Here is an 18,280-nt window from a genome sequence, read left to right as displayed (position 1 = left end):
GCCGGTTTGCTCAGGCTAGTCTCAATAGGCTCGTTTATTTATGTCAATGACGATTCAAAGAGATGTCATTTGTAAGTGGAAGTAGTTGATGAGGGGTAGATTCTATCTCATAAGTTTCCTTAATTTTTTTTTTTTTTTGGGTTAGCTGGAGGGTAGAATTAGAATGTATATTTACTGTTTGGATCCTTGTGGGTTACCCTTTTCAATTGCACAACTCACTAACTGAAGGAATATTTATTAAAAGCAACTGCTTTCCTCATACTCCTTCGACCTCCTCATCTTCCTCTCCTTCAACTTCCTCGTTTTCCTTCTCCTTCGACATCCTCATCCTCTTCCTTCGGCTTCCTCATCCGGTCTCCTTATCCTCCTTCTCCTTTGGCTTCCTCATCTGGCCTCCTCCGCTTCCTTTGGCAAGTCGTCGCCGCCTCCATCAACCTTCTTGTCCTCCTTCGGCATGTTGTTGCTATCTCCTCCTCCTCTAATCAAGCTCGTACTTAGGCTTGAGCTCGGTCTAGGCTCGGGCTAGCTCTAACTTAGGCTCGACTTGATTTGAGCTGAGCTGAGCCTAAACGATAAATTAGGCTTGAAATTAATTTTGAGCCGAGCCTGAGCTAGATTCAGCTCACTCAAGCTCAACTCAGCTCGTTTACACCCCTATTTGTGACTGTTTGTTACCACCGTTGTTGATGCCCTTTTGCAACCAAGCAAGCAATAGAACCGATACTACAGCTTTACTCACCTTTTTCATCTCACTACAATGGACATGAATTTTTGAAGATTGCTTACATCTTTGAGAAGTAAAAATATTAGTTTTATAAAGATTGGAAATATACTAAAAGTTAGAAAATAAGAACTTATTTGTATTAATTATTGGGGATTGATGCATGTATCTCTCCTTAGTGGATATGTTTACTATATTATTTTAATAAATGATCCAATTAGAGAGGTTTGAGTTTATTTCTTAAAATATTTCTGACGTGTTTAAAATGTTTAAAACATGAAAAGCTTTAGTTCAAAATAAGTCATGGCTGAAATTGGAATATCTGAAATCAGACAATAAATGTAAATTTTATGGTCAAGAATTTGAAGGATTATGCAAAAAGAATGAAATAAGAGGGAGAAGACTATTCAAAAAATACTACAATAGAATGGGGTTGTAGAGTGCATAAACAAAACACCTACAGAATATGTTAGGAACATTAGGATAAATACGGAGTTTTGCTAAAATAATTTTGCGCGTATGTAATAAGCATCACGACTTATCTTATCGATAGAGAATCATTAGTTGCATTGAGATACAAACTACCAAAGAAAGTTTGGACGAGAAAAAAGGTAAACTTGTTATACTAAAAAGTTTTTAGTTGTATCTCTTATGTATATATTGATATTAAAAATAAAATAGGTTCAAACTTTTATTAGAATACGATACTAATGACTTTGGATACTACTTTTGAGATTATGAAAGTCATAAGTTCATTAGGAGCCGACTTTATTAAAATACAGTGCATGTTTGATTGGCCAATTCCAATTACATTGAAACAATTGAGAGGCCTTTTGAGGCTCACGAGCTACTACAAAGGATTATGGGTTGATTGCTAAGCCTTTAACTGATCTAAGGAAGAAAGATTATTTTCACTAGTCTAAGGGTGCTGAGAAAGCATCCAAAATTTTAAAATAGCTATTGTCACCACACTTGTCCTAATTTTACCAAAATTTTCTAAACAATTTGATCTAGGGACTAATGCAAGTAAAATTGGAGTGGAGGTTATTATAGCAATTGGGACATTTGATAGCTCATTTCAGTAAGCTATTGTGACCAAAATTTAGATCTTATTCAGTTTATCAGAGAGAGCTATTAGCTATTGTTTTGGTCGTTACAAGATAGAAGATTTATTTGGACAGGATTCATAGATCATCAAATAATTTTTAAAACAGGAGTTGCATACATCATTACAGCAGAAGTGACTTTCTAAATTACTTGAGTTCAATAACAAATTGCATTGCGAGCAAAACAAGTTTAATAAGGCAGTATATGCCCTTTTGCGACTACTATAAATGACTAATTTTTTATCCATCATCTTTAGTGCCACTCCTGGTTAGTTAAAGGAAGTTTCTAATTCATTTTCAAAACTCTTTTGCAACTGAATTTCTTAAATTAGCTTTTTATAGAAAGTCTTATACGATAAAATTTATATTTATGCTAAATCAAACATCCATATATAAGTTACCATAGCTCTCCATACCTCTCCTAGGGTGTAACTCATGTATACAATCATTGATAAAATAATATCATTGATTACATTCAAAGGTGTGACATTTGCCAAAAACATTAGTATATTAGGATTACCTTTTGCAACCTTTGCCAATTTCTATTTAATTATGGATTGATATTTCTATGGATTTTATCAATGTACTTCTAAAATTTGATAATAAGAAAGTAATATGGGTGGTGGTGAAAAGTCTGATGTACACTATGGTATGCAGAAGGCTCAACTTGTCATTGGCATTGTTAGTCGGTATCTTTTAAATCTAAGAAAAGAGTATTGGGCAACGATAAAATGGATTCTTAGATATTCTTAGATACATTTACACGGTGAGCCATTTCATGATAATCTATGTTGTAAATGTATTGCAGAAGCAAAATTTATTATCGTTACCGAAGCTTGCAAAGAGCTACTTTCGATGAAGAGATGTGCTGATGAATTTAGTTTAACACAAAAGTAGTATGTTTTCTTTTGTGATAGTCTAAGTGTCATCCACCTATACAAGCATGCAAATTTTTATTATCGCACCAATCATATTGATATGAGATATCATTGGATTTGAAATGTATTTCAAAGAAAATTACTCTATATTGAGAAGTTCCATATCAATAAAAATGCATCATATATGATGACAAAACATCTCTCAAAAGATAAGCATGAGCTATGTAAGCGCATGGCAGGTATGACCGAGATTTAATACTATTCATTCCAACTTATTAGTCTATGAGGAAGTTTGTTACGTTCGATCCTTCTCATAATCTAGGCATAAGCCTAATGAGATTGGTTTTAAGTTAGCCCAAACTACAAATTTGTAAATGTGCTCATCTTTCAATTTTTTTTTGATATAGTGGATGAGAAAGTTTAAGCCTGAAGTAAATATGAGAAAATATATATGTGAAAATGGGAAATAAAGAAGTAAGGGTTTTGTCTAGTACGTAGAAGAAGAAGAAGAAGAAGGTGCCATTGGAGGAGATTTTGCTACCTTGTAAGGAAATTTCAATGTCGATATTTATACATTTCTTCAAGTCATCTTTTGCTTTCTTATAAAATTCCTACATCTCTTATTTTCCATTATTAGTTGGTGAGTTTCGCTCATTTCTTTCTTTTGATATTCCATCAAATAGTGAGATTGTACCTCAAGGAATGATTTTCTTTTGAGAAGCATGTGTGCTTACTTTTAGTGTTATCTAGAGAAGATTTGTATTTTCTATCACATAGTGAAGAAGTTTGCTAGGATAAAACTCCATGGTTTTTTTTTTCCAATTTGGGTTTTCCTTGTAAAAATCGCAGTGTGATTATTTGCTTATATTGCTATTGCTTCTTTGTGTTGATTATTTTTATTTTGCCTTCCTATAAAAAATTAGTGTCTCTCATTTGATTGTGCATAACAAGGAATGTTAATTTTGTTAACATTTATAACATGTTGTAACTTCAAATTAATTGCAGCAATTTATTCCACTTATTACATAAATATATTAGTCCATCTTAACAGATAAAATTTAACCTTTAGTATAACTTCATTTTTATTTTGTGATTAAAAACTTGTGTTTTCTTTGTAAGAGTTTTAAAATGATGATAATTAATTATAAATTTTTTTATCAAACAATCTACATTGATATTGGAAGATCTATTCATAAATTTAAGCTAATTACAGATCAATTATTTTATATAACATGTTTTTAATGAAACCTCTTTTTAAATCGTCTAAATAGATTATTTTAAAATAATATTTTACCCACAAATAGTCCACAAATATTTTAGAAATTTTTTTAATGTGGCATAACCTTATCTATTTATAGTAATTGTTATGACATATAAAGAAAAAAAACTATCAATGGATAAGACGATGCTATATCATCTTTATTTATAGAGTGTTTGTGGGCATAACATTACACGAACTAAATATGATCTAGATAATTTTATTCAAAAGACTCAGCTTTGTATGCTTCAATATACAATTTTAATAAAATTACTAAGAAAATATTATAATAAAAATAAAATTTATTTTTCATTCTATTATGCATATCAATTCATACTTGTTGGGGGATGATTACGCAAAAATATACAATATACTTCGAAATTGATAGTTAATAAATCATAATAAAGTTATGAATTACTTAATGAATAATAGCTTAACAGTTATAATTAAAACCTCTTATTAATTACAATATATTTTTAGCTCCTACCTAAATATTTGTCATAGTTATGGTGTTCTTATTCACATATATTTATTTTGAATTCGTTGGAGTAAATGAAAAGAGCTAATATTGTACCCACTATGTATTTTATTTTGCAAAATTTTATCCAACAAAAAATGATGTTCGAGTGAACAAGTTGGACATGAGATTTTTTAACAATTTGGGGTACAATTTCTTATCTTTTGTTTGCAAATAGAAATATCATCATTTAGTTTATTTTTATTTTAATTATTCATAAATGCAAGTAATTATAATACACTGTTCTTAGAACCTTGTGGAAAAGATTTAAAAAGCTCTAATATCTTTCGCTTTTGTGCACTCATGTTAATTTAGAATTTGATTAATTAATCATACTATGTTGAGGAACTTAACCGAATATCTATATTACCGAAGCCAACCAAGTTGACTAAAGACTATGATCATGCTAGGATTAAGTTGGGTAGAATACAACACTCATTTCTTAGTGAAGTAAAAAAATAAATTATGAGTTACAATAATTTTCTCTACTAAGGCGATAGCCAAAATTTAAGCCATTTAAAGAAGACCGTCATTTTCTTTCAAGCAAAACTTTGAGAAGAATATACGACGTAGGTTTAATGCACTATTTATCACTATGTAAATAGACAATAATTTAGAAGTCTAGACATAATCATTACAAAATAAAAATAAATAGAAATTTGTATATAATATCCCATTTTTTTAATAAAATTGTGGTTTACATCTTATATTTTTACTATTTACAAATCAAGCCCCATGATTTAGTGAACATGTGCAAAAAATATCTACCGTTAGATCAGTTAGTTAAACTTAACCAAATATTTGAGTTAAGTTAACTGTACTAAGAAAATTATGAAAATATTCTCGACCAAGTCACGTACTAAAGATATTTTAGTTATTTTAGAAATAAAATATTTATATTAACAAAATATTATTACATGATTAGTTCAAATTTAAGTGAAGATATTTTTTTTGCATATATTCGTTAAATTATATGGTTCAATTTATAAATAGTAAAAATATAGTGTATAAAGCATATTTACGTTATAAAGTAAAGTGTTATATATAAATTTTTCTGAAAAGCTGAGATGGAAATAGAACGTAACTAAAGTCAAATCATTTCGTATAACAAAAATAAAAATACAAAGATCCAGAAATAAAAATTAGAAGAAAGAGAGGTTCACCTATTATCCATTCATAAATTTGACAACATAATACACTCCAAATTCAAAAAGGGCAAAAGGAAGAAAGAAAAAGAACTCTATTTTTATCCTTCCTTGAGAAGATTCATAGATCCGGCCGAATTAAACAGTCTATTAGCTCGGGCTTAAAGCAAGTAATTCCAAATAAAGAAAATTTTCTCACTTCCCTCTCCTCCCCTTCTCTCTCTCTCTCTCTCTCTCTCTCTCTATTTTTTCCCTCCAAAATTTCTAGGGTTTCGCCACTCCTTCCCCGATCCCTCCCACATTTCCATGGATCTAGCGCTCTAAATCTCTAATTGTCTTCTCCTCTCCCCTTTCCTCCACTTTTGTCTTCCCAATTCTATCCATGGAGAACGCGGCGGTGGCATCCGAAACCTCTGTTCGTCGCCCGGTGAGTGCTCTCTGCTCTCTCTCTCTTATCTTTTGATGTGAGTAATTCGATGACTACGTTCTTAAATTTGTAGTTTTGGATCTCGGTGTGCGCAGAAGAGGGGTAGGGTTTTGGAGTCTGCAGACGTTGGGCCGAGCAAATCGAGCGGGTCGGTCGGAGAGAAGGCCGATGGAAGCCCCGCGGATGGTGAGCAGGGGTCCGGCGATGGCTCGTTTGATGGGCTCGATGAGATTGCCCCGAAGACCAAGAGGAAGCGCGGGGCAGCTGCTCGGGCCGCCGGGTGGAAGGATGACCAGAGATTGATCGGTTCGTAAGCGCTTTCTTTTTTGTTTCTTATTGTAGTTAATTAATTGTATGATGAATGGTAGAGCTATTACATGAATTGGGAGTTTGTGAAATCTTTTGTTCGCAAGTAACTTATAAAATGGTATAAACATTTATGGTGTATCGTTCAGGTTGAGGAATTGTTTTTGCTGTGATTAATCACTGGTTATTTCTGCAGTTTACTAGTGTAAATAGCTGATCATATTCTCTAGTAACTTGCACATGATATATTCAATGTACAATGTGTCATTCAGGTTCAAGTTTTATTCTTATTGAGATTCATCACTCTTTATTGCTGTCTTACTTGTAGGTAGCTAGTTACATTTATCCCCATTTATTCTCACATCACTTTCTTTGCTAGAATTGCAATTTTGCAACTAGGATTTGTGCATTTTTTTCTGATATTATCTCCAAATATTAATTTCTTTCCTTAGTACTTTGTTAATTCAAAATTTCCATTCTTGACTTGCAAATTTGCAGATGTTGTCAAATACAATGCAAAGGTAATAGACCATGTAGTCAAAAGATGGGTGGAGCGATATGAAGGAGATCCCAAATCTGCAATGGTTGATCTTCTAATGATGCTTTTTGAGGTAGTATTTGGCACTAAATGCCTTCTTACAATAAGTTTTTTAGAGCTGTTCAGCTAGTACATCACATCCCCACAACTTTTCTGTATATTATAGGCTTGTGGTGCCAAATATCAACTCGATGTGGAATCACTGGATGAGACAGATGTAGATGATGTAGTGGTCGCTCTTGTGCAGCTAGCAAGAAATGTATCCCCATGAATCTGCTCTATTTTCAATTTTCATGCTCTTTTCGTTGCTCCAAGAGATGTGTTCTATGTATTACGGTAATTTTAGTTTCAGCTTTACCTGTGTTCACACTTAACTTTGTAATGTAGGGTGAGGTGGAGGATTATTATAGTTCAAAACAGAAGGACCTAAAATCCTTCAAGGAAAACCTTGCGTCATTCTGGGATACCTTAGTGCTTGAATGCCAGAATGGTCCCTTATTTGATAACGTCTTGTTTGAGAAATGCGTTGATTATGTGATTGCTTTGTCATGGTATGCTGTTTACATAAACCACATTTCCCTTGCTGCCTTCTGTCTTTCTGAATCACTCTTGCTAGATGTAAAATTGTGATGTTTCTATGTTTCAGTACTCCTCCAAGAGTATATCGTCAAGTTGCCTCATTAGTGGGTCTCCAACTTGTCACATCCTTTATAGCAGTTGCTAAAACACTTAGTGCACAACGTGAAACTACTCAAAGACAGTTGAATGCAGAGAAGAAGAAAAGGAGTGATGGACCTCGTGTGGAGTCTCTCAACAAAAGGTTATCTCTGACCCATGAAAAGATTACTGCCATGGAGGAGATGATGCGAAAAATATTTACAGGGTGAGACTCAAACATAGATGACCAGAAAAAATAAAGGCAATTTCCTCTTAAGCAGAAGTATGCTTTTTAATGTTTACTTGGTTTTTGCAAAACATATTCAATTTATCTTATGCAGAAGTACTCCTTTCTTTAGTTTATTTGGTCCTTTTATCATTCTTTTCTTTTTGCAGGTTATTTATGCACCGCTATCGCGATGTTGATCCAGAAATCAGGATGTCATGCATTAAGTCACTTGGCATTTGGGTTGCCTCTTATCCATCACTCTTTTTGCAAGATTTGTACTTAAAATACCTTGGCTGGACACTAAATGACAAGGTAACACTGTTCTTTCTGATAGGTGATATCTTCATATTTTTTTAGTAGAGCTAATTAACAATTTTATTTCAAATGCTCTGAAGAGTTCTGCAGTTAGGAAAGCTTCTGTCCTTGCCTTGCAAAACCTTTATGAAGCAGATGAAAATGTACCATCACTTGGCCTTTTCACAGAGCGGTTTTGCAACAGAATGATTGAGCTTGCTGATGACATTGATATATCAGTGGCTGTATCAGCAATAGGACTGTTGAAACAACTCCTGAGGTGGTTTTCTATTGTAAACGTTCTAAACTAAATTTAGTGCAATCTTGGAAAATGAGGTCCCACTGAGCAAGAGGTGTTCTTTTTCTTTGCAGACATCAGCTTTTGACAGATGATGAATTGGGCCCATTGTATGATTTGCTTATTGACGAACCTCCTATGATTAGGCGTGCAATTGGAGAGTTAGTATATGATCATTTGATTGCACAGAATGTTAAAAACTCTCAATCAGGATCCACAGGTATCTTCTGTGTTTTTAGGAAATTATCCATGCACACAGCTGCCTCTCTAATTTAATCTGCAACGGTAATTCTGAAGAATAATGTGTCCAGGTGGAGAAAATGAATCATCTGAGGTTCATCTTGGACGTCTGTTGCAAATTTTAAGAGAATTTCCTGATGATCCAATCCTAGGTGCATATGTGATTGATGATATTTGGGATGACATGAAGGCTATGAAAGTATGTTTGAAAAATTGAAAATCGTTACATATAGAAGATATGGGGTAAGAGTTTGATTTTATGTCAAATATCAATGTTATTAAATATTTCCTTTAAATGTTTTCAAGGATTGGAAGTGTATAATCTCTATGCTTCTTGATGAGAATCCATTGATTGAACTTACTGATGTGGATGCAACCAACCTGGTTCGGCTGCTTCATGCTTCTGCCAAGAAGGCTGTTGGAGATAGAATTGTTCCTGCTACTGACAATCGAAAGCAATATTATACTAAAGCACAGAAGGTACGGTCATAAAGCATTTAACACATAAGAGTGAGATTTTGTACTTTCATACTAAATTCTCTTATAGCCTAAGATGATACATTTGGATGCAGTCTTCTCATTAATTAGTGTAGTATTTTGCATATGGAGAATTCTTTTTTCCCTTCTGTCATAGTCGAGTCAGTAGTGAAGCACTGTAATTGATCTGCCTACAAGAGTTTTCTTCTATCTATCATGTGTTTGTTGTCAGGTTTAACATAATCTTCTTGAAGGTTTTCTTACACTCTTTTATCATCCCAATTGATTGGACAATTGCTTAATTAGTTTCCTAATATTACTGTCAACAGTTCAGCTCTAATGTTGATAGTCTTCCATTATTGTTTGACACAGAATATGTGTAGTTTTATTTGACAAACAACTAAGTGTACTAACCTTCTACTATTGGCCAACTCTTAAGTTGTAAATTAGTGTCAGCTTAAGCCAATTTTCATAATTTTCTACTATCATATTCTTCCTGCCTATGATCTATATTAAGGGTCTGAGCTTTTCTGTGGAAACATGTCTGTGGGAGATACTTTTCTCTAATTTCTAACTTTCACTTTTCTCTAATTTCTAACTTTCCGGAGAAAGTAATTGGGTGGAAATGATCCCAGTTGCATGCCTCCCTAGAGGCTTGGATCTGTGTTTTGTCTATAATGACAGTCAATAAAATTTTGCAGGAAGCATTGGAAAATAGCAAGCGGGAAATAACTACTGCTTTAGTAAAGAGCTTCCCACAGCTATTACGCAAATATATAGCTGACAAAGTGAAGATCTCTCCTTTAATTGAGATTGTATTACTCTTGAAACTTGAGATTTATTCTTTGAAACGGCAGGAACAGGTATTTCATCTACTTTTTATGGGGTAGCTGATGATATTCTTTATCATATGCCAATAAGATAATTGCTATGCTTCTATTCTTTCAGAATTTTAAGGTCAGTCTTGAACTCATAGCTGATGCCTTCTTCAAACATGGAGAGAAGGATGCATTGAGGTCTTGCATCAAGGCTATCACCTTTTGTTCCACTGAGGGTCAGGCTGACCTTCAAGATTTTGCGCAAAGTAAACTTACGGATCTTGAAAATGAACTGATAGTCAAGCTAAAATCTGCTATCAAGGAAGTGGTGGTATGTGAAAGTTAATCTCTTCGTTTCTAGTTAACTTGCATGGAAATGTAAAACCCAAAAACTTGCAGGCAGGTGATGATGAATACTCTCTTCTGGTTAATTTGAAGCGGTTATATGAGCTTCAACTAACAAAACCTGTCTCTACTGATGGCGTATATGAAGATATGGCTAATATCCTCAGGGATCTAAAGGATCTTGATAATGAGGTATGTACTCTATAGAAATGTGATCTGCATTGTGAGGTATGTATTTTGGTAGAGAGGTCTTATTAATTAAGATATAGTTGCATTGATGTCCTCATACTCTTGTAGGTGAAGAGCTTTCTTCTTCTCAATATGTACCTGCATGTAGCCTGGTGTCTGCATTCAGTGGATAGCGAAACCCCTTCTGAAGCATCTATTAGCACACTACTATCCAAGAGAAGTCTGCTCTTTGAGCAACTGTATTATCTCCTTGAAACCCTGTCTAAAGTTCAGAATGATGGAAGAAGCAGGAGCGTCCTTTCCTGCAGAGTAAGTTTTGATTTAACTAATTTCCTCACTTTGGAAAATTGCTCACTGCTTAAAGAAGAATAAAATAGTCAATAAATTTCTTTTGCTTTTTTGGTTTACAGGTCTGTGTCATTGTTGCAGAGATTTGGTGCTTATTTAAAAAGACAAAGTATTCTTCCACAAAACTGGAAAGTTTGGGATACCATCCCGATACATCTATTCTTCAAAAGTTCTGGCGGCTTTGTGAACAGCAATTAAATGTTTCAGGTTTTCTGTAGTCCAGTAGTGAATTATATAGTAAATTAGCATTAGTTGCTAAAGTTGGTTTTCTTGGGACCTGTCTACCTTTTCTTTGTGAAGCATTTAACATGTTCAATTTTTTGATTCTCAGATGAAACTGAAGAGGAAGATGCAAATGAAGAATATATTGAAGAGAGCAATCGAGATGCAGTTATGATTGCAGCTGCAAAGTTGGTGGCCACTGATACAGTTTCTAAGGTATATTTTGTTTCTTCAATCTGAAGCTTGGTGCATTCTGCCAGATTATACCTAGTGTATATATCTTGTCATTTTATTTAGTCATGTTCCATCATTACAGTTATGGTCTTACTTTTTATCAGAACTTTTTCTTTCTGATGGTTAAACATTCTTGTCTGGTAGATATGTGTTTATGCATATAAAGTGATAATTTTGTCCCATCCCATCTGAGTTTTCTGGCTTGAGGGTTGTCAGCTGTGCAATCTCCTAACAGTAATAATATCTTACATCTTTGAACTGACATGTCCTGTGATCAGTACTTTGTTTTCTTGTATATGCTTGTTAATTTATTACACTCTGGTTTGGTATTATCAGTTAGTTTTGTTTTCTGTATCCTCCCTCTATGAGGTAAATTTCACTTCTAATTGTCTAATATTTAAATTTGTTCAAAAATCTCCAGAATATTTTCTTTTCTTTTTTCCTCCTTATGTTTGCCCTTGTATTTAATTCTATTATTCTTATCAAAGTGAAAAAGGAGTATGAAAAGATAGTCGCCACTAATTTGTTGACCCATCATCGTTACATTGTTGTTGTATGCCTGAGTTGATCAAATCTGGGTTAATTTTTGGTTCATAATGGGAAATTTAATAAAGCAACTTGTTTGGGAAGTTGTTGAGGAGATAGAAATCTTATTTGAGTGAGATCTTCAAGCTACCAGTTTTATCAAAATAAGTATAAGCATGCATTGTAATCATTTCATGTGATCATAAACTTTGGTACCAGATTAAGGGTAGTTAAAACGGAATAAGCATGCTTTTAATAATTCATCACCATCTTCTGCATTCATACATTTTAGCCTGAATAAGCTGAATACTTCACTACTTAACGAGTTTAGGTAATTGGTTCCTTTTGTTTTGGTTGTTTTAATGAATTTATTTCTTTATAACATTGCAATCATCATGATTCTTATTGGTTGTCTGCCATATATTGAGATACATATATCTATCTTCTCTTATATATTTTGCAAGCACTATTTTCATTAAATTCCTTTCTATAACATTCCCGGCCCACTGTGCATAATAGTCTATTATCATGGTAATTTATTTTCCTGTTCGAATACTTATATCTCCCACTTATTTAACATATTTTCTCCAATTTAGCCAACCTTTTAGGTTGAATCAAGCAAAGTTGCTTATTACATGAAGTTTGATCTCAATTATGTAGCTAAACAACTAAACTCGTTCCCATGCTTTTTATTTTTTCCTTGTTGTATCATCAGCTCTCTCTTTTTATTTAACATTGTTAAATCATTACTGATATTGTGTTCTGTGGGTACTGCAGGATTATCTTGGTCCACTAATTATTTCACATTTTGCGATGCATGGGATGAGCACTTCTGAGATAATCAAATATTTAATTACATCTCTAAAGAAAAATGCTAGTGATGAATTGCCTACTATTTTTTTGGAGGCACTGAAAAGGGTATTATTTTCTTTGTTTTACTCTTGCTCTCTTAACATTGATGGACTGTTTATCATAATGATTTTACTGATTTACCTTGATCTGAGGCAAAATTCATGTGGTGTATGAGAACCACCTCACATAGATGCCTCCTCCACATCCCACCCTCCCTTTTTGGCACAAAAGTTGTGCAACACAGGCCGTGGATAGCAACAAGTTGCCGCCTGCCGTCACATAATGTGTCGGAATAACATTAAACATTGTCTGAAGTGATATTGCAAATTGGTAAATGATTACGCTGAAATGTTAAAGTTGTCTAGTGATTTATCATTAGTTTTTGGCATTCTTAGTTCACATATCAACCAAAGTTTAGAAGGGACAGGGGAAAAGAAGCCCTTTTGTAGGTCCAATTGTGTTGCTTTCACTGATTCATGTATGACTGAAAACTTAAGATAAGTCACTTGAGGAGCTACCTTCTTCTTATAGGTTCTCTAAACGGCAAGATATGTTTAATTTATTACCTTGTTTCATGTTGTTTATTTATGTATATTGTGAATAACATCTACTCCTTGATTCATGGTTTGAAGTTTCGGCCAAAACAAATCAGTTTTAGTCATGACCAATCTTGAATTCACCTGAAAAATAGTAAGATCACCTGTTTCGGTTTGGTTTTGGCCGATTCTGGGTTTCAATGGTTTCAACAGTTTATGTGAAGCTGCCAAAATGGCTAAACCTGTAATTTTTAGTTTGATTTTAATTCTTGGTTTATATTTCAGATTTTTTTCCACCTGAATGTATCCCATCTTTACATATAGTTGAGATTGGATATAATTGGGGACTAATAATAGATAACTGGAATTTTGCTTAAAGAAAGAACAAGTCAGTGCTGCACTCTAGCAATTGTGTGACCTATGATTTTTCTCTTGTTTTTCCACTACAGCGAGATCCTTACAACCAATGGTTTGACCGTTAGACTTGCCAAACAATGTTAGTGGCAATTACCTGTAGTATTTGCACGATATACATGAAATGAAAGTTCTATTTGGTTTTGAGGGGTACTTCATGGTGCTAAACAAGTAGTAGAAGATTTCATAATTATTATTTCTTTTGGAAATGTCTTGTCATTACTTCTACTATTTTTAAATTTTTTTTTTTTTATTTTCATCGTGCAAAAGGCCAAAATCGAAACTTTTGAACCCACTGGAAGTGGGTGAAGCTCTGAAATTTTCTTTGTTTTCATGGGTTGAAATCTAAACCGTAACTATTCTGTTGAACCTTTTTTTGGTTTAAGGCTCTAGTCTTTGAAACAACTTATTCAGGTAAGGCTGAGTTCATATTCTCTTTCTATATCTCCCGTAATCTATTCTTGGATTCAGGATGTGATAATTCTATCATCAAATTGTGCCCTTATAAATGATTGAGGTAGGTTCAGATTTGCAACATCTTTTTCTACTATTATCTAAGTGGTGTATGAGTGTATCATGTATCTTGTTTTGGTCTCTTTTAAGTTTTAACCACCAAGGGCTAGAATCTATGATCTTGCAGTCCATGGTGGTTTGCGATACGCTCTGCCGTAACGGCTAATTCATGACACATTGCTTATCCCTCTTTTGCGTACTTCCTGCTTGCAATGAACGTGTTTATATTTGAAATATCTCTTTTTTTCCTTCAATTAGGTATACCAGCGGCATCTGGTTGATGTTTCTGGGGGTGATAATGAGTCCTTAATAAGTAGGACCCATGCAGATTGTAAAGACCTGGCTACTCGGCTTTCGGCGACATTTACAGGTGCAGCTCGAAATAAGCATAAGTCAGAGATCCTAAAAATTGTCCAGGCTGGTGTTTCGTTTGCTTTTCTGAATGCCCCAAAGCAGTTGCATTTTCTGGAGGTAGCTGTCCTGCCATTTGTATCCAAACTCCTGACATCAGATGTCCTAGACATGTAAGTCATGGATCTTTTCCTGCTCTCCAATTTTTTAAGCCACTTCTTTGGTTTTGTTTTGACTCCTATTTATCATGTGTAGCCTGAGAGATGTCCAGAAGAGATCTGAGAATTTTAACAAGGATGAAGATCCCAGTGGTTGGCGCCCCTACTTTACATTTGTTGAACACTTGCATGAGAAGTATATTAAGAATGATGGTCTGCAAGGTACTTTCTACTGAGCTTTATTACAGATTCCTTTTGTTGTAAACCCCTCCAAAGTTTCTATTTTCATATATACCCTTATAAAGTTGATTCTGCATGTAAAACCTTGCTCTTTGCATGCCTACTCTTGAATTCCTTAGTCTTTTGCATGAATAACCCTGAGTTCACTTTTTTATAGACAATGGTTTCTATCCACTCTGTAAGTTTGCATGTATAAGCTTAAAAAGCACAAAACCTTGCTAGTTGCATATATACCCCTCGAGGTCCCTACATTTTTATGTGAATACCTCTAAGTTCACTTTTTGGTTGTAAAATTCACTCTTATTTACATGCATAGCCCTCCAATTGCAAAATGAGCGGTGAAAATGCAAGTGAATTTAGAGGGTGCATATGAAAATATCATATTTGGAGGGGTTTGCACAAAAATTGAGGATTTTAGAATGGTATACATGCGAAATGTAAAATTGAGGAGTCATGCAAATACTTGTAAAGCCCTTCCATTCTGAAACCCGACTAATGACTTGGTCCTACATGGAGATAATATGAATAATGTTTGGGTTCCCTCAGTAGTCTCCTATAACTAACAATTCCTCCTACAAAGCTAAGGTGTCCTAGTGTAATATATGGGAAAATGTTGTGTATAATTAGACTATGATTACTGTTATACCTTCCAAGATTAGTTTATGTAGTGTTATTCAAAATTATTTCATTATGGAGACCTCTTTTTATTGTCCTGATGTCATCTTCATTGATATGAATACTTTTTCTTTTTTATTTTCTGCCGAAATCTAATACATGTATGATATTAAAAATTTATATCAGATGAAAAGGAAGGGCATACAGTAAGGCGTAGAGGCCGTCCAAGAAAGGCATCAAATATACAGGGAAAGAAACTATTTGATCGGCATGATTCCAGCGAAGAAGATTCCATTAGTGAATCTGATCAAAATGGTGAAGAAGAAGAGGAAGAAGAGGATCAACCTCTAATACACACTTTTAGGTCTTCTGTGTCCAAGCTGAGGTCCATGAGACTTCCCCAACAGGAAATGAATGGTCAAGAAGGAACATCTAGGACCAAAGGTAATAGGATCTAAGCACCACATTTTTATTTTTAGTTTCTTTGACATATCAATTATCAGTGGTCTCTAATGCTAGAAAAAGACCAACACTCTGGAAGTTATTCTGAACTATATAATTTTGCTGACAGTTTCACTAGTTGTTCTGAACTTAGCTATAAGAAAGAATAAAGATTTTCTGATTTCCTTGTCTAATACTTTAGGCAATGCTCATTCTACATGATATTATTATTTTTGGCTGCTTATTCTGATTTAATAAATCATTTTTCGAGATGGGCAGGATTTTTTGCATCAAGATTTGACTTCTTTTTCATGCGAAGATACCTCATTTTTTGTTTCACTTAAATTATTCTGCCATGAAGAAAAGTCTTTTCTGCATGTATAGGATGACTTTGCTGCCTAATGTCTGGATTGGTTGTTTTATGGTGGATTTACAATCTATCTCCAGGTTGAATATGTTTTTGGCGAACTTCTCACGCTTAATTGCTTCTATGTCAGGAACCAATAGCTGATCAGCGAAGAGCTAGAGGATCGAGGATATGTTTATATTGTAGCAGCACTATGCTTTTGTGTATGCCCTTTGCTTTGTAATTAGGGTTTTGCAATGTTGAATATTGCTGTGTTTGTGCTTCTGTTTCCCTTCCATTTTTGTACCATATGTCATCTTTTCACTATATGAGTGTCTGAATAGCGTTTCGATCAAGCTTGAATTAAAATCAATTGAGCCTAATTATAGGATCAAACTTGAAATGAAATAACTTCAATTTGAGCTAATTTTGAGTTCAAGCTTAGCTTCAGCCTAGAGTTGATTAATAAATAATTTTAAGGGATTTTTACAAATCACACCCTATGACGCGATTTTTTATTTTTTTTATAATACTCATTTAATACTCTAACGTTACTTTAGCTAATTGACGTTAACTATGTTATATAGTTTATGTAACTCTAGTTTAAAGATTACTAAATTACTCTTAAAAAGTTCTAACTACAAAATTCTTCTTTTCCAAACTAAATCTTATTCACAAAATTTAAATCCTCTTATCTATAATTAAATTCTACTTTACAAAATTATAATATCAAGATTTACAACTCAAGAATTTCCTAAAATTTTTACCAAGTACAAGCCTTAAAAGCTTTTCCTAATTTTACATATGTTTATTTATCTCTCTAGCTCAAACCCTTTTTTTTTCTATTTTTTTCTAAATTTTTTTTATCTCTCTCTCTATCTTTGAGGTCACAAGTAACGAAATCGGTTTGGCATTTGGGGGCTCTAAGATCTCTATGGCTTAGAGTTTGGAAGCTCTAAGATTGGCTTGGCATTTAAGTGATGTTCTCCATGATTTGAGAAAAAATAAGTATGGATTTTCATGTTATGAATAAAATTAGAGATAAGTACAAAGGTAATTTAGGAATGTTATAAATTACATAGTGGATTATAATAGAATATTTTTTTTTGGGTATCATTCAATTTAATTATGGTTAGGTTAAGTTAACTTAGGGTGTTAAATAAATATTATTAGGAAAATGAGAGGTTGTGTTATAAAATCCCCAAAAACGGGGTGCGAATCATAAAATAGGCAAAATGTAGGGTGTGATATAAAAATCTCTAATTTTAAGCTTGAATTAATTCAAGCATTAGCTAAACTTGATCAAACTTGAATTGAATCAAACTTGATTTAGGCTTGAAATAAGGCCTAATTGAATATACAAATATAAATTAATAGAAATCTCCGAGGCATTTGGAGAAGATCTTTGATGTGAAGATTCATACCACTCATATATGTTATATTTTATTAAAATATTATATTATTATTTTAAGTCTTATCTTGTTGAATTTGATTGAGTCAATTCACCCTATGAAGCTTAAATTGACTCAATTTTGAGCGGAGTTTGATTGAGTTGTACTTGAGCTACTTGATTGTTTTGACAACCCTAATTTGTACTTGCTTGATTAGTCTGACAGCCCTAATTTGTAGTAATAATTCTTCATTCAAGCTATAGCGCAAACTTTAATTTGGTTGAAAGTCGTTATATCGTTACAACGCTGCAATATATCAGTTCTTTATATTAGGGTTTTTCTTATTGTCTCAGTAGTTCCAATAGTGATCCTAATTGAGGTTCTTCTCCAATCTCCAATTTTCTCGAAACTTCTAGGTCCATTCTTATCTATTTCATGTCCACTTCCTTGCTCTCTAAATCCACCCCTACGTGAAAACCTCGCAATCTCTTTGTAGGGCATTTGCAGCTTGAAAGCTAATCAACAATTCTCTTATGCTAAAATTGGGTTGGAAGCTTATCTTAGATCCTGGCAGCCTACGGGCTTCTACTTTAAAGGCCAAGTATTTTCGACGAGAAACGTTCTGAGAAGCTAAACTTAGCGTTTGTTCAT

The 18,280-nt window shown here is 33.6% G+C and overlaps 1 protein-coding gene across 2 annotated transcripts; it reads left to right on the top strand.

Annotated features, from left to right (window-relative positions):
* Positions 1–5,803: 5,803 nt before the first annotated feature.
* On the top strand, positions 5,804–16,649 carry LOC140798457 (sister-chromatid cohesion protein 3). Of its 2 annotated transcripts, none has more exons than XM_073152291.1 (22): positions 5,804–6,052; positions 6,148–6,358; positions 6,857–6,969; positions 7,063–7,155; positions 7,284–7,447; positions 7,543–7,779; positions 7,950–8,094; positions 8,178–8,356; positions 8,449–8,594; positions 8,686–8,813; positions 8,921–9,094; positions 9,793–9,954; positions 10,040–10,240; positions 10,309–10,446; positions 10,552–10,752; positions 10,854–10,998; positions 11,123–11,229; positions 12,550–12,690; positions 14,346–14,611; positions 14,694–14,818; positions 15,638–15,895; positions 16,390–16,649. In XM_073152291.1, exons 1-22 carry the CDS (start codon positions 6,008–6,010, stop codon positions 16,401–16,403), a joined length of 3,393 nt encoding a protein of 1,130 aa, XP_073008392.1. In that variant the 5' UTR covers positions 5,804–6,007; the 3' UTR covers positions 16,404–16,649. The 2 variants fall into 2 exon arrangements, with proteins under 2 accessions (XP_073008392.1, XP_073008393.1); XM_073152292.1 differs by having other exon boundaries at positions 5,860–6,052; positions 16,340–16,649.
* Positions 16,650–18,280: the final 1,631 nt, after the last annotated feature.

Source organism: Typha latifolia, chromosome 12 (genome assembly GCF_019914945.1).
Source record: "Typha latifolia isolate L0001 chromosome 12, TyphaL0001v2, whole genome shotgun sequence".
Taxonomy (NCBI): Eukaryota; Viridiplantae; Streptophyta; class Magnoliopsida; order Poales; family Typhaceae; genus Typha; species Typha latifolia.
This window is presented reverse-complemented; position numbering and strand designations above follow the sequence as displayed.

Coding starts and splice junctions, on each gene's coding strand:
- LOC140798457 (XM_073152291.1), top strand. CDS start 6,008: ATGGAGAACGCGGCGGTGGCATCCGAAACCTCTGTTCGTCGCCCG. Junction 7,156..7,283: donor TTGTGCAGCTAGCAAGAAAT/GTATCCCCATGA, acceptor TTTGTAATGTAG/GGTGAGGTGGAGGATTATTA. Junction 10,241..10,308: donor CTGCTATCAAGGAAGTGGTG/GTATGTGAAAGT, acceptor AAAAACTTGCAG/GCAGGTGATGATGAATACTC.